Source organism: Simochromis diagramma, unplaced genomic scaffold (assembly GCF_900408965.1).
Source record: "Simochromis diagramma unplaced genomic scaffold, fSimDia1.1 OVJJ01000293.1, whole genome shotgun sequence".
In the NCBI taxonomy this organism is placed as follows: Eukaryota; Metazoa; Chordata; class Actinopteri; order Cichliformes; family Cichlidae; genus Simochromis; species Simochromis diagramma.
Window position 1 is genome coordinate 11,736,802 of NW_024386801.1, and position 21,787 is coordinate 11,758,588.

A 21,787-nucleotide genomic window follows, 5' to 3' on the forward strand; every position below is an offset into this window, starting at 1 on the left:
CAGACTTTTCAGCGGAGAAATAAAAAGCACATATTGGTGCATATGAGTTTCTCAATTGTTTGTTTTTGCTTTCTGTAAAAACTTTACATACTAAGTGCAGTGGGTGTGAATAAGTTTTTGTAACTTTAACTTAAAAAGAGAGATGGGTGTTTCGCCTTTAAGAGTTAAGAAACTTGAAACCTTGTTTGCGCAACAATCAGTGCAGCTCAGCCGCCAAAGTGTCTAGACTAGCACATGATGGTAGTCAGCCAATGGCTCCACCGCTCTCCTCGGGGGCCCCGTGTATGTGTGTGTGTGAGTGTGTGTGTGTGAGGAAGAGAGAGGAGGGGGGCAGAAAGAAAAAGAGCGAGAAACGGAGAAAGAACGGGACCTGGGCTGCAGTTTGGTTTAGATCTGAGCAGAGAAGCAGGAGCTCTACTCAGCCCCGGATCGATCGGCTTCGTAAAGCTCATTTCAGCACGCATGGACGTTTTGTTTGGATTTTAAAAAGAGAAGAAGTGCACTGACATCTCGAGAAGAGGGCAAGGATCCTGACTTTGCGCTGCATTTTCTTTGGATTAAAACGCATCGAAGTACCTCATGCTCTACGTGCCGGTGTAGAAAGTAGAACTGGGGTCGCTAAAAGTCGGGAACTGTTTGAGGCAGCGAGTTGTCGTCTTGCTTTGGAGGCTGTTGGCTTTGGATTATATTATAGAGTATATTACTATATGTTTTCATGTGTTCAGATTATTTTTTTATTTGCTTGTAAGAAAAAAAAGGCTGTAAACAGTCCATTCCACAGCGATCCAGGAGAATAAGTCACAGTTTCATAGCTTGTTTATTTACAGTATAATCGGCTGAATTCATGCCTTTTGATCGGAATGCTGCAGTGCATTTGTTGCTCGGTTTTGCTGTTGTAGATGCAACAAAATCTCCTTAATTCTAATGTTGCGGTTTTGCCACCAATGCTCATCACTTGGCTGTGCATGCACTGCACGGCATTTCACCGTCATTAATGTTTTGCAACGACCGGAGAAGTGTCTTTAATATTAGGATATCCGTACAAGAGTAATAATAAAAAAATCCTTATAGATTTTCAAGTTGTCGTATGTTCAGGACGAAACGCTCAGGTCTTGTGCGGCGACTGTGGAGAAGCCGTTTGATCCCAGATAAAGAAGGGGAAGATGGAATTGGCAAAACTGGTGAGGGCTGTAGGGACGATCTGTTCAGCTACAACCCAGAGAAAATTCCCAAAACGGAGTTCAGACCGATGACCCCTAGCGGGTCTCTTGTCTTGGACATAGGGGGTGTGTGCCCCGTGGAGAGCAGCGACTTGAGGGTCACGTCGGACCAGGATGGGGGTGCCGCGTGTGCCCAGGAGCAGGGCAGCCCCCGCTCGCTACAGGACAGCGAATGCAGGACGGTGACGTGCTGCTTATTTAAAGACCGGGACCACTCCGAGCTTAGGGGTGCAGAGACGGCTCAGGGCACCAGGGGTCCGGGGTCGTGTCACTTCGGGCTGAGGAACCTTGGACCAGGAGAGAGCGACTCTCCGGAGGCGCAGGAGGCGATGCCACGCACGGTATTAGAGCAAGAACTGAAATCAGCCACATACGCTCTTTTAAAACGGCTCAAGGAAAAAGCGCTGGATACCTTACTAGAAGCGGTGGAGTCCAGAGGAGGGATGCCGAGCGACTGTGTTATGGTTTCACGGACAGAGCTGAGATTCGGCGGCCATGTGGCATCCCCTCAGCTGCTTGTGTGTAAACTGTACCGCTGGTCTGACCTCCAGCACTCTGCCCAGCTCAAACCGCTCTGTGAGTGTAGGAGCTTTGGGGCCCCTGACAGTCCAACAGTATGCTGCAACCCCTATCACTACAGTCGACTCTGTGGGCCAGGTAAAAGACTCTGCCACACAAACTGCATGCATGTTGTACCACAAAGGCCTGCAATAGCTTAAATGACAACAAAGCACTAAGCATTTGGGCATCTGCACTTGTTTTGCATGAAAACGTTCCTCAAAGTTGTCTCTGTATTTTCACTTTGACACACCTTTACTGCACAATAATGCGTCTTTTCTTTAAATGCAACAATTTCATTTAACTTTCAAACATTTTCCATTTGATTTAAAGGCAGATTGTGTTAGAGTTACAAGCAGAAACCAGCATTATTTAGGGGTGGGCATTAAAGGGCCTTGGAAATTTTTCTGTCACACTGCCTTATTTGTCCTGTTGTTTGGCTTGGTTTCATACCCTGTGATAGAGAAAGGTTGGCCATTTGATTAAACAGTTAATGATTACCAAAGCCATCTTTACTGCAAGGTGAGCAATAATAATAAGTGTGAGCAAAGGGACATGCACGAAGATTTGACAAAGCATAAATGTGGGGCAGATTACTTAGATGATACCTTGGGTAATTTTATTATATTTGTTCAGAGCGTGTGTTGAAAACAAACCAGGATCTGCACAAATTTTTCAGCGGTTTATTGTGCCTGTCAGTTTTGACCCAGAATTTCAAATTTGAACAGCTCTGTTGTTGCAGAGCTCACTTCAGTGGCCTGTGACATCAAGTTTCCAATAAAGGGGAGTTTGTTTGTTTGTTCCGCTGTCCATGTATACAGTACTGTGTGTACTGTGTAGTGTGTCTGAGCAAGTCGGTGCCTTCAGAGTGACTGCCACTACCTCTGTTTTGACTTTTTGTATATGACATGCATGTGGCTGTTTAGAGTTACTCAGAGGTACAGCCTCGCTGCTGTATGTCACTTTAAGTGGCGTGTGCTGGAGATTAAGCTTTATTTCCACAATCAATCAGCTATCTATGGCAGAACCTCCCTGACCTCTATTAAACGCATTAGATTTTGGCAGTGGACAGGGTCTACGATTTGAAAAACCTTAAACGCAGGGCCACTCGACCCCGCTGACCCAGTGACAACGCCTGGTATCATGTGTAAAGATGCAAGCGTTAGTATTTCTGTCCCTTCACTGGCACAGGAGGAGGATTTTCCATAACATCCATGTTTACTAGAGCCAGCTGGCTGTGACAAGCACTTCAAAGTCACAAGTTTAACAATATCAGAATTCATATTGAGCAAATGGGGGAAACTGATGTGGATTTTGGCTCTGGTGTCCTAACACGCTGTCCAAATCAATCAGAACCGATTATATGTAACCTCAAGTTTGCTGACAAACCTTGCTGTTTATTGGTTTGAAAAAGATCAGTTTGATAGACAAGAGTGTGATATTTGTTCCATCTGCTGAACAGTGAGCCTGTGATGTGGGGTTTTTCTTCTTTCTTTTTTTTTGCCCCCACTGAAACTACCAAGATGAATTATAAGAAGAGGGAAAGAGGCACATACCCCAAATTGGGACTAAGGCTTGTAGTAGACATAGCTCACATGCGCTCATGCGTGGCCCAATAGAGCTGGTATTTCTTTCACACTATTCACAAGGGGGGGGGGGGCTTTGAATCAAGACCTTAATCACCGGGTTTTGACAGTGTTTGTAGACGGGAATGTAAAAAACAGGATTTTTACAGGAATGAAACTCAGTAAAACAAACAGGTTTTAGTGTAAAAGCAGTCAGCCCTTTTGTAAAAACTAAACTAAAAACATAACTGTAGCTCAGCCTACTTAAGATTTATCTAAAACTATAATACTGTTCAAAGTTTTACACACAGGATTTTAAGGAATAAAACTTTATAAAATGTGAAGCAGTGAGCTGAGATTGAAGTGGACAAAAAACTTTTCCCTTTTATTTCGCCAGGCATTATACTTTTCGAATGAGATCAGTTTCAAGTTGCGCTTTAAAAGCCCTTTTGTCCTGAGGAGGTCCCCTCATGCTATTTAGGTGAAGGAGTGGTGATAATATACAGTTTGCATACTACTGGCGCCAGACTGACTAGCTGTGTATCTGAGTGACTGAGTTCAGATCCTGGCAATTACTGCCGCCACTCTTAAAGGACCCACTGCTATTATGCTTTTCTCCTTCCCATTTTCCCTGTAGGCGAGGTCACTGTGTGCTCGCAAAGTTTTCTTTCCTTTGTGCTTTCCTTCTTCTTGTGCAAGTTACTTTCTTCGTTTCTCCTTTTTATTGGAAAAAAAAAAAGTCAAGGCTTTGAACAGAATTAAGTTAAAAAGAGATTTACTCGTATTTATTAAAACACTAACTAAAAGTTAGGGTTAGTCTGTGGTCATATTAAAGACTGCTCAGCTTTAATGATATCTCCTTAAGTAACAGAGACAAATGAAGGGAGTGTTTCGCATTGGTTTATTAGCTTTTTAACTAGCGTTTGAAGAAAATGAATTTATTTCGTAGCGCAGACACAGAGCTGTAAGAGTCAAGGTGCAATCTGCCGTTTCCTCTGAAATGTTGTGTGTTGAAGCTTCTCTTGTGGCTTGACTTGAGCTGTGTATGTGAGCTATGTTTCTTGCTTTTACTGAAAACAAAAAGCGCAGCATGACTTCACACAGAATATAACGTCTGGATAGATCTTTGATACTAGAACATTATCTAAATACTAGATCATTATATGTGTATGCCTGTGTAAAGTATAGTGTACGCAAAACCTTACAGTTACCAGCCTCTAAACATTTTCACCAGCGTCAGAGGTTTTCACCCCCTAAAACATCTTTCTTACATCAAATTAGTGCTTAAAATACAAATGCTGTGTCGCAAATGTTAGATCTTCTGAAACCTAGCTCCATAAGTCCATATTTTCTCACGACTGACTTAACCTTGTGTTTTACCTTCCTTTTTTTCCCTTTATAAGGTTATTGACATTACTGTTTTGTGTTACAGAGTCACCCCCACCTCCTTATTCAAGGCTTTCCCCTAATGAAGAACACAAGCCACTGGGTGAGTGACAAACACAGTTGAACTCTGTTGCGCCTCAGTTCCTCATCTTCATCTGAATCCTGCTATTAGCACTTGCACTTTTTCTGTTTGGGAGTGCTGAAGAATCGTTATGACTGATGTCTAATGATTCTTGTATTAATAAAAATAATACTAATTAAAGACCATCGGAGCATGTAAATTGGAAATAGCACGGTCAGTCGCTGTTTTAACAGGAAGAAGCACAAATAGAGTAATGCGGAGAATTGTAATGGCTGTAACAGGGCACCATGACTGGCAATTTACATGGTAGCTTTGAGATGAGACCTGTGCCAGCTTGTGGCATAATGTCAGCATACCAGCTAGAGCCAGGCAAGATAGTATGGTGTAGAAGATAGAGGTGTGGCCGGCCCATATAATTCGACCCTGCTCAGTGTGTATTTGCATGGGTTTTTTTGTTTGTTTGTTTTTATTGATGATCAAGAATTGCTTCAAATTCCTTTGAATGAGTTGATTGAATTGAATGATATAATCGCATTGGCCTTATTTATTACGGTCATGTCAAAATGATTCAACCCATCTCTAATATTGCTGTTTTTGAATCACTTAACAAATCTTTAACGTCACTGAATTGGTTCAAAATGCAGTTAATCTTTTGGTAATTCAATTTTAACGCGCTCATAGTGTTTCATTAGCAGACACAAATATATCTATGTAGGTGCTTTAGCTCTCTTCCCTGCGAAGAGAAAGAATAAATTATTTCATTTTATTAAAGCAAGCAGTGGTTTAACAGAAGACTAACCTGGGGCTGTACGATGTTCGGTGTATGAAGGGCAACACATAGAAAATACAACATGGAGATGAGTCCCTCACTCAGTGCAGTGGACTTCCAAGGAATTAAAGCTTGAGTGTTTTTTAAGTGTCTTTAAGTTTAAATCTGATTCGCAGTTTTAAATTTCATTTATAATACTGCATTCAGTGTCATAAGACCCTACGCCACGGCCTACCACAGAAATAACTATGTGTCATGGTGATGCAGGCCCCGTAGTAGTAATGCGCCATGTAAACACAGTGTATTGATTAGCACATGGTTAATAACTGTTACACAAAGTGTACTAGGCTGTAATTGTATCCAGCTCACAATACTAATGCAACAGCTAGTACTCTTCCAGTGTTTACATGTGCTGTTTCGCCATTTTCATAGCTCGGACAAACTGTGTATAAACTTGATCAGTTTTAATGTCTTCTCTCTTACCTTCATTTCAGTTAAAGTAATTGTTGTTAAATATTTATTATCTCTGAGTGGCAGAACAGTGCAGACATACCAGCACACGAGTACAAATGCAAACAATGACATCGCCCACCGTGTCTTAGACTCCACGCTGGCCTATAAATCAAGCTTTGTGCGGGATTTAAAGAAAGCGGTGGCAGCATGAAAAACAAATATTAGTGAGCTGGAAGCATTTGCACATGAGATGCAGGATAAAATTCATAAAGAGAGTTGTCAGGAGATTGTGAGACTACCTTTAATGCTTATTGGAGGTCACAAAGGCCAAAGGATAATGTTACTAATCACTGACTTTGGGGTCTGACTAATTTCGGTCCTGAGCTCTTTACTGTTAATCTCAGCGCTGTCCTCAAAATCAGTCAAATATGCTGTAATACAGAGAAACTGACTGTCTACAAATGCAGGGTTTCTGCTGTTGTATTAGCTTATTAGCTAATTGTGAACAAGATTTAAAAAGAAAGACTTCTCAGAATTCTTTTTTGTATTACTAAATGAATGTTTGAGCAATGCTGTTTGCAGCTGTACTGTATGTACTACTCAGAGACTACACCACTGAGTGTCTCTGGCTGATGATAAGTAAGAATATGGATTACTTGCCTGCGTTGTTAGTAGATCAGGGGTTGATTTCTGCCTTATTCCCCACAGATCTGTCAGACTCCACATTGTCTTACACTGAAACCGAGGCAGCCAGCTCACCAAACATCACACCAGGGGAATTTTCAGGTACGTGTTTTTGTTTTACCTACAGTGGACAAATGAGCAGTTTTGACATGTTTTTTTTGTTTTTGTTTTTTTTCACCAGTTTCACAAATTGATTAGTAGAGGGTTAAAATGCATGAAGGGCCAGTGTGTAAATACTGGTGTGATGTTAAATACGGTTGCTGATTATGGGCGGTCAGAAGTTGTCTGGATGTTTGTGCATACATGGATTTAGGTTGTGATTTCAGCTATATTGCCTTCCTGACTTACCTCTTAATATATGTGTGAACAGCTGTTTGAAGTAGTGGCACATCAGCTCTCACTAGCACTTATTACTCTGATTGATTCTAACACTTTCTGTTAGATGAAGTGATACGTGTGGTAAAGATCAATTATAAATAGATTAGGCGCTTTGCTTTCTTCCCCGAACTATATTTGAAATTGGTAGTTTGGGTAATAAAGATCATCATTTAGTTGTAAACAAGAGCGTCTTTCATGCTGATGTGTTTGCCTGTGGTTGCCCATGTTTTTTGCACAGTTGTCTGCGTCTGAATATATGAAGCTAAATGCATACACTTGCATTGGTAAACTGTAATATTTCCACTGTAATAAATCAGGGGAGCTTTGAGTGTGGCATCATCCTGTTTTTATGGCTTTGAAATGGTTAAATTGAGTCTAGCTGGAAAAAATGTGTCTGGAGTGTACTTTAACGACAATTCAGTGCTGTTCTCTGCACAAAATTGAGTGTGTGAGGGGGAGGTTTCATTTTGATGGTGTATTTTATTCTTTCTCATTAAGGACCATTTCAAACAGTCCAAGCTTTAAAGATAAAGGTTTCATTGTGAGCAGTGCAGCGGTTCAGTGGGGCGTGTGCATTGGCTTCAGAGCTGGCCTCCCCTCCTCTGTTTTTCTTTCAGAAATATTTGAGTGGGATCAAACTGTAATAAGATCCAAGCTTGCTCAGAAACACACACAAGCACACGTAGTTGTCCACATGCATGTGCACAGACACACATACAACCCTATCCAACCTCCAGCCTGGCTGTAAATGGGCTGCAGGGAGGGGTGGGTTCACGGAAATGGAGTTGCTCCTGTGAATGGGGCCACACCAAAGGAGGCGAGCAGAAACTGCCCTGTCCTCTGATGTGAAATGAAACTCTCCGTTCTCATGGCCCACAGTGAGCATGCCTCCCCCTTTCGTACTAGGGTCCTAGCCAGCATGCGCAGTGTCATGTGGACAGGGAGTCAGACCTCTGATTTTGGGGGCTTGCAGGGAATTGCATTTCCTGTTAAGGGGTCTGCCATGGCTCAGAGGCCAGGACACTGAGAAGTTGACATGGCTACCTGGCACTGAAGCATTCAGTCAGCGAAGGCCCCCTCCTCCCCAGCGCACAGGCTGTCACCACCTCAGCATGGCCTGGCGACACTCCCTGAGTCAACAAATGAGGGGCTTGTCAGAGCGCGCACCACAATTCCTCAGAGACTCTGGTGAGGGAGGATCTAGACATGCTAGGCTTTGGTTTCTTCCAACTGTTTTTGCAGGCCAGGCCAGATCATTCTGCAATGACTGTGATAAACTTTGCAAAATGAACTCAGGAAAGAGAATGACCAGGGCCCTGCAGAGAGTTTTTCTATACTAAGAGGTTTCAGATACAAAAGCATTTCCATTCCATGTAGAATAAACATCAGCATCTTGTCAACGATATAGAAACTCCATCGTGTATCAACTCTATTTCATCGTAACACCACAAGCTTGAAGGCCTCCATATAAAGCCTGCATACAGTAGGTCTGATTTAACATAAAACCTGCAATGCATGTTGTCATGTTATCCTCTCTGTAACATGCTGCTGACCTGGAGATGACTTTCCTTGTGAATCCCCCGCCAGCTTAGGTAGAGAGAGTGTCTGTGTGTAACCAGAGTTGTGTGGGATCCAGACTCCACCCCTCACGCAGGAACAAGTAAACCTCTTAAAAGCAAGTCTGGGGGGCACTGGCTGGGTGGGGTGCAGTCAAATAGTCGACTAGAGTTTGCAGCCCTGGGCTACAGAAATACCCGCCGAGCATTCTTTTGCGTCACACAATGGCACAGAAACAGATCGGAACTGGTTGGTGTGGTAGATAAGCTTGTTCTGCCACTTTACAGAACATATTCAGATCAATTTGAATAGGTATACTCCTTCTACTTCAGATTATTTAGTGCCTTGTAAATATTCCATTAAACCAGTACGATCTATATCGTAAAGTTCCTGTTGCAGAGTTACAGTTACAGTTCAGATACATTCACCTGATCTCTTTGGTTAGTGTGTGCAGTTGTGCACTATGCTAAAATGTTTTTCAAAAGCTTCTCCATGTGCACAATGTTGTATTCAAGGTCAGTTTTATTCATATAGCACCAAATCACAACAACAGTTGCCTCAAGGCACTTTATATTGTAAGGTAAAGACACTACAATGATACAGAAACAGGGAAAAGCCCAACAATCGTACGAACCCCCATATGAGCAAGCACTTTGGCGACAGCGGGAAGGAAAAACTCCCTTTCATCGGGAAGAAACCACCAGCAGAACTAGGCTCAGGAAGGGGCAGCCATCTGCAACGATCGGTTGGGAGTGAGGGGAGGAAGAATGTGTGTAATATTCATACCTCCTGATCCTATATGTGCACAGACATTTGTACTGTTTGCAGGATTTATTTAAAAGTGGCGGTGATGTCAGTTCACATCCTGACTGGGTCCAGCTTTTTAGTAGATAATGTAGCTTAATGCTTTGTGAGTGTGTAGTGCTGCCCTCACATTCTGCCTGCACATGCTTCCTCACTGCCTGGGCCTCGTTGTGTGGACATCGGTACACAGCCCTTTGATGCAGATCTCATTGCTTCCTGTATGACTGTCTGAGGGGGGGTTTCTACGCATCGACTTTATTATGTCAGTCACATTGTCTCTGACATTGGGGGCTCTTTATGCTTGTCACTGCTTCATTATATTGCTGTTCTGAGCAGCCATAAATGTGAGATATTTTTGCACTGGTACTTATTTCAGTCACCAAGGATACATTTTTTTTATTTTGGCTGTTGGCTTTTTTTCTGAGTAATTGTGACTGCGTGTAGTTATAACAGTATTTGTACTATTTATGTACAAGGAGTGATGCAGAACTTTCCTTTGTTTGAGCCTGTTTTAAGACAATGGCTCCAGTCTGCCTATATTCATCAGCCACTGGAGGGGTGTCCTCAATTAAGCCACCGGGATTTATCCATGTAAGACAATTTATAAAGGGTCATGTTGCTCTGAGTCGACATCACTGGTGTGACTGGTTGGGCTCTCTCAGATTATAGTGGTTAAGTGACCAGAAGACATGTGTTGTGAGAAGGGTCCTTTTTAAAAAATGATTTTTCTCTTTTCTTCCCCTTTGAATGAAGGGAAGTAGGAGGAGGGAAGCAATGACTGAAAGTTGCTGCTGAAGGAAAGAGGGCATAAGCAAGTAGTCACGGTTCCCACACAATAATCATAGATTGCTCCTCTGTGTCTGCCAGCCTGTCTCTGGTGGAAAGACCAGTGCTGTCTAGATGTCTTGTCTGCAGACAATCGCTGTCTCAGGTCCACTCTGCTATTTCTTTCTGGCGGAACGAAGCAGTTGGTAGATAGATATCTTTTGTCTCACTGATATGAGGCAACAGATATCTATTTTGCGTTCACATGTATAAGCTAAGCGCATTAAATTGTTCTTATCGGAGCTGGTTTCACAAGAAGGCGAGCGCTAAACATCAAACCAGTCACTCTGTCTGCGTCAGACAGTGGAAATGCGTGGAATAATTAGACAGTCTAATCAAGGCATGTGATGCATCTCTTGATTAGAGCAGATTAGACTGGACACATTCCTGTTGATCTGACTTCGAAGGCATGTGATTCCCCTTGTGCTAGGATCTAATTAAACAGAAATTAAATAAATTAAAAGGCATGTCTACTGTACCAGCCCGCTCTTATCAGAGGGTGTCGGAAACTGCCATTTTGTCAAAGCCGCTGGCATCCTTTGGTGTCTGTCTTGTGACACTCTGGGCTTATGGCAGTATTTAGACAAGTTTATTACTCCAATCTCATCATCGTATAAAATTCGCCAACTATGCAAAAAACCTAACCAAGTAGATTTGGTGCGTAAAGCGAGCCGGCGAGTGAAAGGAAAAAATAAAAACAAAGGGCAAACAAAGTAGAAAGAGGTAATTAACAGGACACAAACCATTTTGTCCCCACTGTTAACTTTGAATTGGCTTTTTTTCTCTCTCTAGCCTAATTGTAACCCCTAGTGCCATCATATAGGCTTATTATTTTTGAATATAAATAACTGTCCTCTTGCATCTCTATCATTTGCACACGCTGTATATAAGACATCTGGCCTTCTCGGTGTAGCAGCAGGACCCTGACAGAGGTATGGTCTGGCATATGGTCTGCTGCATCAGCATGTTAGCGATGTCCCCCTCCCTCATCGAGGCATGAGCCCCTTCCTCCATCCTAAAGACCCCAGACTGATACAGCTCCGGCTCATCTCCCCTTGCAGCCTGGCTCATGGCCTCAGGTTTCCACCGCAGCCCAGAGCCTTCCCAGCGCCTGGCCGCCCACACTCCCTCAGGAGCCCAAATACTCCAGGATACGGGATGTGGAAATAATGTGACTCGAGTGCTTCCACCCTGCCTCCCGAAATCAGGTTTTGCGGATTGTTTATTTGAGGGGAAGGAGGCCTCATACAAACATCCTGTTTTAAAAAGCTGCCTGGGTTTTGTAGCACTGCAGGGCGGTGAATTGCCCCTTTGACAGTGGGGAGAGACTGAGGAATGTTGAAGAGAAGGCCAGCATCTCAGGGGACATGAGGGGGCTCTCCTCACCCGTTTGTCTTGTCCAGTTTGCAGAGTCCCATTTTAGGCTTGGGGGAGGTGGAGCAGGGTTATAGCTATACATCCTGAAGGGTCTGGTGCTCTATTCTCTGTGCAGCGGTGTAGGGCCTGTACCCACAGTCCTCGTCTCAAGTATCCGTTCCTGTCCTGGGAAGCTGGCTTCCGTTTCCCCTTACGTAACACTCATACACACAGAAAAAAAAGAGCCATTGATAAGAGCGATAAGGCCATTTTTCATTTTCCCTTTCTCAGCATTGTTAGACCGTGGTGTGTCAGAAATTTGCTTTCAACTTTTTCTGGCTTGAGTCATGACAGCGAGGATTCTCAGTAGAGTCCAACAGACGTTTTTTGCATTTCCAGAGGGGTCATTGTGCATATGATATTATTGTTTCTCTTATGTGCAAAAGAAACTGTTTTGGCAATTGTATACTAATGTTTCTACCTTTTCGTTTACAGCTTTTTGACCTTTTTGACCTTATTTGAGGCATTTAAAGGAAGACTTCAGTTTATAGGGAAGAAATCTTTCATGTGTAGGCTTACTGTGTTCTGCAGCAGAAATAGGAGTTTGAAGTAAGCACCTTTTTATTTTCTTCAGTTATCGCAGCAATTCAGAAATTAGTTTACTCTTTGTTGAGCTTTTGTTCAAATACTCATTTGTTTTGAGAGCTGATTTTCAGTTAGTATTACTAACACAGGCCCTAGATGCGGTGAGGTAATGTGACCTCTACGTGCAAAGTGAAAGCCCTGCTAATCTAAACCAGTCCTTGGAGAGGCCTGAAACCTCTTACATGTCAACAGAAACTAGCCTGCTGAGCTTAGTATTTAACTGTCTCGGTTTGGCAAGCCAGTATGGTGCCATTGCTGCTGGGTGTTTGATTAACTTAACTAAAGGACTCCCAGATAAATCTATATCCTCGTACCTGACCGAGCCTCTAGGCTCACAGTGCTGTACTTGTCATTTGATTTACAGAGTGGACTGTGTTTCTTTTTAGGCCTTACCACACAGAAAGTACAGTCAGTAGAAATAACAGGAGGTTTGCTCGGTGTGCTATAATTTTTTTTTTTGCCCCATATTCTACCTTAGCAAATAAAGTGAGTGAGCTAATCTTGACATGTGCACAGGGAGGCCTGCCGTTGCCATCCTCACTCCCTTCACACTGCAGCGCAGCACCACTCTCCACCAATAGGGCCATTCATTCAGCTCGGGGCAAAGGGTTAGAGCAACAAATAAAGAGTGTGCAATGCCATTAAAAATGTATGGAATGCCCAACTGTTAGTTTAGCATTTTAGTGTGCCTCCCCTCAAAGCTGAGAGGGGGAACAATACTCCCATTCGAGCTGGGCTCCGTAAATGACCTAGTCTTGCATCCACAACTGGCATAGAGTAGCGAAGGAGGTGCCAGTTGTGGATGCTGTTTTTATTTTCTGACCATTTCACCCACAATTATAAATCCAGACACAGGCCAAGGCCGGCTATGATTTAGGCCAGCCTGTGGCCTGATTGCAAGAAAAAATAGATTTAACCCCCCCCCAATCCTCCCCAGAGGAGCATTGACAGTTGTGCCTAAACCTATAGCGGTCAGTATTTTTAAAACTCAGAATAGCCAGCACATTCTTTGAGCTTTGAGAATGCTCTGTGGATTAACTGTAGGGGCCCATGTCAGTTGACATCTCTACACGAGACTCTTGCTGTTGGAGGGAAAAGATAGCTTATTGTGTATTGCTAAACAGTAAACTCCTAGTGCTTCAAGGAACTGGTTAATTTTCTCTCTGCATGTAAACTGAGATAGAGCGCTTGGATTTTTTCTTTTATTTGGCCTCTTTCCTTATCTTGAACATGGTCTACTGGAGTCTACTGGAGCTATATCTTCATTCCATTACCTTGTCTTAACATACGGCCAAGTATGATAGACGTAATTTGGAGCCTTTCATCTTGTTCCTGAAAACTGATGCCGTTTTATATCTGACAAGAAAACCTTTATTGTTGAGTACAACTTGACAAAGTAGATTGTATTGTGAGATCAAGTTTTGCAAGTAGTAGTTGTTACAAGTTGTAAACAGGCTTATGTGAAAACTCTCATTTATTATGTTCCCCGGGGAAAACTGTATTTACTTTTGTCGTGTGTTTAACTTATCTTTTATTTGTGTGCATTTCTAAAGCCTTGGCGGTGTGGCTCAGTACGTGCAGTCAGCCTGTCGCATTTCAGGGTACGGTTTAGATTAGAAGTCTGGCTGTAGCTTCCCCCTCTTCCCCTCTCTGTGACTGCCAACACATAATTTACTTAATGAAATCCTGCCATTCCCTTTAGCTTCAAGATTTTTTGCAGATGTTGACAGGGAAGGACTTTGTGAATTATTGGAAATGTTCACTCCTGCATTTTTAATGAATGTCTTGCTTGTTGTGAACGGGCTGACTTATCGGAGATGAGGTTGGGTGGGGGGGGGCAGTTGTCTTTGTTTGGGGAGCCGGTGTCTGGATGCCCGCGGTGGAGCAGTGTGGGTTACACCCAAGCAAGTGTTGTGATTGAAACAGAAACTCTGGTGCCACATTATCCTGACAGAACACATTCTCCTCACAGACTCTGATCCACTGGGTCAATCAATAGAAAACCATTGTTTGAACGGCAAGCGTGTCCATCATAGCTGCTCCACCACCCGGCCCGGTGGAAACCAAATACCTACCTTTCGACTTAAATTAGTCAGACTAACATAACTCGAAATAATAGAGCTCCTTGTTACTGCTCATTTGAAACCAGGCCTTCATCATAGCTTGATTCCATAGCCTAGCTAAAGTCGCTTTTCTCCCTCCGATATGGAATCTCGGTTTTCCCAGAAGAAAGTTTGTGCACGTTTCAAGCCACGCACCCGAAACTTTTTGACTTCACACGTGATGTCACTGCTGAGGATTAACCAAATGAAAGTCACCTTCTCACTGCTCCTCACCCGCCTCACTCCTAACCAGAGTAGGAAGTTAGGAGGCACAACGAGGGGAGGGGTTCAGGAATGTGCAGGGTCTTCTCCACTCAGTCGCTCCAGCCTACTTGGCTCGAACCTCCCTCGCACACTAGCAAACAAACACATTCATACTTGTGCACACACAAACAAGACACACACGCAAAAAGATAGGTTGTATGGGGAGGTGAAAGAGCGCAGCCACCCAGCAGGATGTTGGCTGAGCGCTTTGCTTTCGATGCTCACTCGGACTCGGCTGGCCTTTGAGGCTGCCTGTAGATATGACATATTCGCAAATATCCCCCACAGTTTTTACAGAGCTTTTACGAACCCTGAAAGGCTCTTGAAGGCCTCACTTGGATCACCACCATCGCTTGTGCTCTATGTCTCTGACACATTGCAGAGCTTTGGAGGAAACTTGGAGGAAATGAGCAGCACATTTTCTTCCCTTGAAAAAAAAAAATGGAGCCTTTTTCTCTCAAACCAGCAGCCTCACTGACGCGCCCAGATGGCTCCTTCGTATTAGCCTCCTTAGCTTCCTACACCCACTGTTGTTTATCGATTTAATTTATGGATTCTGTTAGTTATCTGCTATCAAGGGTGCAGCACTTTTCCTCCCTCGTGGGGTCATCCCAAAACAGAAACAGAGGGAAAGTGAGGAGGAAGCGGATGACAATGTAAAGCATTCCCGTTGTGACCAGAAAGGTTTGGTGATTGGATTCAGTTTCCTGGGCTCCCACAGCATGTGTGTGTGTGTGTGTGTGTGTGTCCCCAGCATATATATCTCTGTGTCTATATCACTTGTTCTCTCTCAGCAGAGAAAGGCCAGACCTCAGGGAGAAAAATCCATAGACATGTAGGAGCAGCTCCAGTTAGCATATCTGTCTGATAAAGCCGACTTTGATGGCAGTGATAGCCCAGACGCCAGCCTAAATGTGGCCTGCTCTGGGGTTATAGTCAGCCTGTGGAAGCTATTGCCCACAGAATTAAAGCCATGAATTTGTTGTTTAGTTATAAAAGAAATCAGACAAATGTGTGGGGTGATGGGGCAGGAATGCACAATAAGAAAGAATTGTAAATTTTCACACATGCACACACAGTCCTCAGTCCTTGCTTTCCACCACAAGTCTAGAGTCTATCAGTTCACCACTAGAGTCTAATAGCTGGAGGGGAATCTAATCCTTGGAACAGAATGAGAGCTTGCTCCTCTCCTCCCTTCAACTGTGCTGCATAAAAAGTCTGGCAACAGTGTTTTTCTTTTCCTGTTCAGCAAAGTTGCAGAGGAATGAGTGCATCTCTGCTAGCCGCTCCGGATTAGGACAGATAAAGTATAATGGGGGTGGCCCTGGAGCTTGGTGGGGAGATGTTAGCGCGGAGGGGAAGCTGTTGTTTGTCTGCCTGTCCCTGACACTCGGCCTCCCATTCATCTCACTCCAAGGCTGCGGAGCAGTGTTTACCCCAGGGCAGCTCTTTTCTGCTGCTCCCTCTGCCCTTTTTTTTCTCCCTTCCCTTTTCATGCTGTCTTTAAAAGCATTACTGGATGATCATCAAGGATTGCCATTGAAACTTTCAAGCCCTCATTTTTGTGTACTTAACAGTAATTATCCAGACTCGCCCTGGAGTGCAGGGAACTCGTAGCAAGCAGGGTGATCTGCTTCCCCCCCCCCCCTGTTTTTTTTCCAGATGTAAATCTGTGGAAGAGGCTTGGGCAAATTATGTTTAACACAGGTGTACTTAAGGGCTTTTTCAATGGCATGTTTGTCTTCTGTTATAACATAATAAATATGTCATCCATTTTTGCTGTGTTTGCTTATCACCATCATAGTCACCTGCATTGTTACAACCACAGCGGCAGGTTTGGTTGCCTTTTAGCACATTTTGCTAATACTTTTGTATTTTTTTCAGTTTGACTACTTCTCCCATTCTTTTCTCCATCGCAAAGAAATAAAAACACATTTTGCTTGGACAACATGTAGCTGACACTTCACTTCTTTTTGCGTTCAAATGAGCATGCGTAACTTTTAGCCTCCTAACTTCAAAAGAACTGATATAAGTCCGTGTTTATTGACAGATCTGATGCCCTGCATTTGACACTCGGAATTTGTCCAATCGGAGAGGCCACAGGGAAACAGAAAAATCAACATTTTCCTCATCGTCTCCATGGAGATCACATCTTGTTATGGAAATCAAACACACTGAATTCTGGCTGTGGGAGTAGCAGTTCTTAGATAGCGCTGTTTACTGTGTGTCACTGTACCTCTAAGTGAAGTATATGTGGATACAGGTGTCCTCAGCTACACTTAATTCCCTAAAATGTGATAGTTGGTTTGCTACATTTCAAATCTGTTTGCCTAAAGGAAAACCAAACACAGCCTGTTCTTATCATATTTCTACAACACCAGACTAGATGCTTTATTCCACATACTGTGTTTCCTGTTGGCCATGGAAATGTTTAGGGATCAAATACCACAGATTTATGGATCTCTACTTTTTTTTTGATGTGAGCCTGGTTATGTAAGACTTTAAAATTGATCAGCTCCATCATATGCTTAGCTCATTGCCTCTGGCTGCAGGAACAGGAAGTGTGGCGTCCATGCTGTTTCGGCATCTATTGACTCTGAGACTGACACTAAGAGGAGAGGCTTTTGAGAATAAAATAACAATAATAACATGAGCTACTATTCTAATGGGTAAACGGAGCTGTTAAAAGGTGGCAGGGTTAAATGGATGCAGAGCACTTGTAATTGCTCCCAGCCATCATGGCTCCACCCAGAGCAGAACCTCATGCAGGCCAACATGGAGCCTAAGAGAGTTGGGTGTCCATGCTGTGGCTAAAAGGGAGGGAGGCACAACCATTCATTTCACCTCCACTGAACTGCCTCTCTGATGTCTGAATTTTTAAGGTTTGGTCTGAGTCTTGGTCTGGCATGTATCTACATAATTTTATGACCAGATACTACTAATTAAATCCTCCTTCTTACTCTTATATCAGTTTTGTAGAAAAACATTTGCAGAACATCCAAACATGTAAATCTGAAAATGCCGTCTTGACATTGTAGCATGTTTTGAGGAAAATGGAGCTTTGTAAAAATGTCATGACACTCAATAAATCGCACGGGTGTGATAGAACAGGCTAGTAGTGTTTCTGCACAAGAAAAGCACCATAAAATTTAATCAGGTTATGGCAGACGTGCTCGTTTATCCGTAACAAGCAAATTTAGGACAAAAACATAAGCATGTATGCTGTTTTTTCTCCCCTAGTCCAAACAGGCACGTGTGCAAAAGCACACGTAGACACTAAACACAACAGAGCAACAGGAAAAAGCACAGCTCTTTCTGTGCTTGCTGTCTTCCGTCAGGCTCAAGCTTAGCATTAAATACATTTTTAACCTTTGTCCTGCTTATTCCTCTTCCTGGTCCTCATAGTCCAACTGACTATCTTTGCACCACGCTATGTGTGAAAACTAGATATCATTGACCAGATTGTTTTTGCTTTGTTCTTTCCATCCAAAGAGAAGGAGACAGTAGCCATTTGGTCTTTCGTGTTTCTGTGCACAGTTTCAAAGTGAGTTTACCTTGATGTCTGGGTTCCATTTGATTTGAGACAATGGACGGCCGTAAACTAGTTGGAGCTGAGTTCTTTGTGTGGCCGAGCGGTGCTGCAGTAAAAGTTGAGCTCAGAGTGGAGGAGCTGGAGTGTGGAATTTACTAATGGCACATGCATGTTGGGGCCCCTGAAGAGAGGGGGTCATTTAAGCCATCAGTGTGTGCGCAAACACACAGAGAGCCTGTCTGCAGCTTCCCCCCACCTCCACACTTCCCCACTCACTCGCTCTTTTCTTCCCCCTCCATAACGCAGAGAGCCTCGAACCAGCAGGCGTTTTCTCTGTGCAAGTCTGGTCAACGTTTTTGCTAATCTTTGTATAAACTTTACTAGTATGGGTCACTCAGCAGAAAGATTTAGTTGGGTGGGAGGTGAACAAGGCATTTTGTTGCGGTGTGGATCTGTGATGCTCCACCTTAAAGGCGTTTGTTAATGGGGCGGGCGGTCATTAAGCCCTGAGAGCAGAGAGACTGAAAGGAATGGGGCCACAGGCCCAGGCTTTAAATCCTCTGTGCCAATAGACTCTCTGAAGCAAAATAATGGCATCACTCTGTGTGTGAGTTAATGGGAGCTGATAGCATGAAGGCTGGGGGGTCAGCGGGTCACGGGCTTGTGCTAAGTTGTCAGGGAGCTGAATGCCGTCCCTGGGCCCACAGCAGGGGAAGAGCTGGCTGGAGGGGGAGGGGGACCCCCTGCCTGGCCCTCTACCGTCACCCCCACTCTTGTGGAATGTGAGGAAGATGAGGGAAGAGGAGAAAGAGGCTCCTTAAAACCACGGTTATGGTTGACACATTGGTCATTGCTTGCACGTACTGTGACGTCAGGACAGATGTAGAAATGTTCATACATGTGCTTGAGGCGCACTTGGCTCGCTGCAATCTTGTCCTACACTTCAGACGCACTGCTGCTTTATGAAAATAGAAATGAGTATGTCAACACTGATCAGAGAGGTTAGCTTTCTGCAGAAAGTCTTATCTTCTCCAGCTGTTGCAGCAGTCTAAAACCACATTGATTATGTTGCATGACAACTATGATGCCACCCTGTCACTGTTTTAACTGCAGCTTGAGGTGCACAAGACTTGATTCAGTCTAGATTTTTTTCCCCGAGTCTCATCTTTTTCAAGCTGTTGCAGCATCTTGTTCTCTGTAATCTGGAAATCTCTAAACTCCTCGACTGATATATCATTGAAATGGAAGTAAAGCACAGTGGGGTGTTCAACCCAGCTGCATCCGCCAGGTTACAAAAATCTCGTGGGCAGGACAAGCCAAAACAGCACCAAAGACCAGCATCTGCGCTGTTGTTTGTGAGGGCAACAACTGCAACCATAAACCAGGTGTTACTCTCTGCCGTCACGTAACGGCTGTATATATGTAGAGAGGGACCTGCACACAGATTGATGCCTCAAGCTCAGCCACAGCTTGTGACAAAAATGCTTACAACAAAAAATAAAGTTATAATCAGAATGAAACCAAAGTGCATGGCACTAATAACGTCACCTTTGACTCGTTTTAGCTATGACAAAGAGAACAGTAAGTCTCCAGGATGTGAAAAACTGGAACTGTTTGTCTTCCATTCTTTTTCTTTCTCATCCATCGAGCCCTGTCCTCTCCTTGTACCACAGATTTTATGAGTAATATAAATGTAAGACAGCTTTGAGCAGCTTCTGAAAGTAGTCAGCAGTCTGTGTGTGTGTGTGTGCGTGTGTGTGTGTGTGTGTGTGTGTGTGTGTGTGTGTGTGTGTCTTCGGTATGGTGAAGATCGAAGTCTACCTTGGGAGCAGTAATTCACTTTGGAGTGCTGAGGTCTGTCACTGAAAAGATTTCACAGACTGCAGCCATGAAAACTGAATTAAGAAGCTGATTTAGTGGACGGAGATGTTTAGTCTTAAGATGCCAGGTTTGCTTCCATTGCTAAAAAGAAATTTTAAAAAGTTATTAAAATGTGCAAAACATTTTTTCTACATTATAACCGTGTCCTCTATTCCACTCTCTAGATATTATAGTTTTAAGGCGTTCAGAGGGGAACACTTGAGTGTAATCTGGATTTCATTTAAGTAAACAGAATTTGTTTTGGAAGTTCATGTGTGACCAGCAGCTCTGTAGTGTGGTCAGTGTTTAATCCCTACAGTGCCCTCTTGAGGTAGAGGGTGGAAGTGCAGGTCTTTGGCTGCACTGACCTCGCTACACCCTCCACCCCCAGGATATGTATAGTTGCGGTGGTGTGTGTGTGTTTGTGTGTATGTGTGTGTGTGTTGGACAGAAGTCCAAGCAGCGGTATTTATACAAGGCTTAAATTTCAATACAGTGCCTGCTTCAGTATTTTTAGTGTGGCCATCTGCTCTGAACAATAAAAAGGGATAGTTAATCCCTTAAAACTCAACCCATCCTTTTTATTAGCCCTGTTTACATTTGTTTATGTTTTGTGTAATGGACATTTCTCTGTCTCTTCTAGATGCCAGTATGTCACCTGATGCCCCTAAGCAGAGCCACTGGTGTAATGTGGCATACTGGGAGCACCGGACACGTGTGGGTCGCCTCTACACAGTGTATGAGCACTCCGTCAGCATCTTCTATGATCTACCTCAGGGCACCGGCTTCTGCCTGGGCCAGCTCAACCTGGAACATCGCAGCAGCACTGTTCAGCGTACAAGAGGCAAAATTGGCTACGGCATACTCCTCAGCAAAGAGCCTGATGGCGTTTGGGCGTATAACCGCAGCGAGCACCCTATATTTGTCAACTCCCCAACTCTGGATGTGCCCAACAGCAGAACTCTGGTGGTGCGGAAGGTGATGCCAGGCTACTCCATCAAGGTGTTTGACTATGAGCGCTCGTTCCTTCTGAGGCACACGACAGAGGCTGACCTCCTGGATGGACCCTATGACCCTAACAGTGTGCGCATCAGCTTTGCTAAGGGCTGGGGCCCCTGCTACTCAAGACAGTTCATCACCTCCTGCCCCTGCTGGCTGGAGATCCTCCTCAACAACCACAGATAACACAGATGGACCCCACAAACTATCCCAAATATCATCTACCTAGATTTAATATAAAGTTTTATATATTATATGAAATATATATTATACTTGTAAATACGGAGTCATTTTTACAATGTAACTATTTATGTATGGTGCAATGTGTATATGGACAAGAGGAAAAAAACGGAAAATGCACTTTGGCATATATATATATATATATATATATATATGTATGTATATATATATATATATATATATATATATATATATATATATATATATATATATATATATATATATATATATATAAAAGAATCTTTCAATACCAACTTGAGAAATTATACAGCAAAATTAGGATCAGCAGCCTGGATTTGGTGTATAGTTTTCATATACTATTAATATCCAGACAAAAAGCTAACACCATTCACACATTGATAATAAAGTATTCGCATAATAATTCTCTGTGCTTGGTCTGTTAGATCTTTATAATCACTAATTCTCTATAATGTATTTTTTACTGTATCCTAAAGAGGACCTATCCGGGCACACACAGATACACACATATATTTAAGTAAGTAAGTAA

General features: G+C 43.3%; 1 protein-coding gene across 1 annotated transcript; it reads left to right on the forward strand.

Moving 5' to 3' along the window:
- The first annotated feature begins 244 nt into the window (after positions 1–244).
- smad6b (SMAD family member 6b) lies at positions 245–21,415 on the forward strand. Its single transcript, XM_040025842.1, has 4 exons — positions 245–1,877; positions 4,776–4,832; positions 6,742–6,819; positions 20,684–21,415. Exons 1-4 carry the CDS (start codon positions 1,088–1,090, stop codon positions 21,223–21,225), a joined length of 1,467 nt encoding a protein of 488 aa, XP_039881776.1. The 5' UTR covers positions 245–1,087; the 3' UTR covers positions 21,226–21,415.
- The last annotated feature ends 372 nt before the right edge of the window (positions 21,416–21,787 follow it).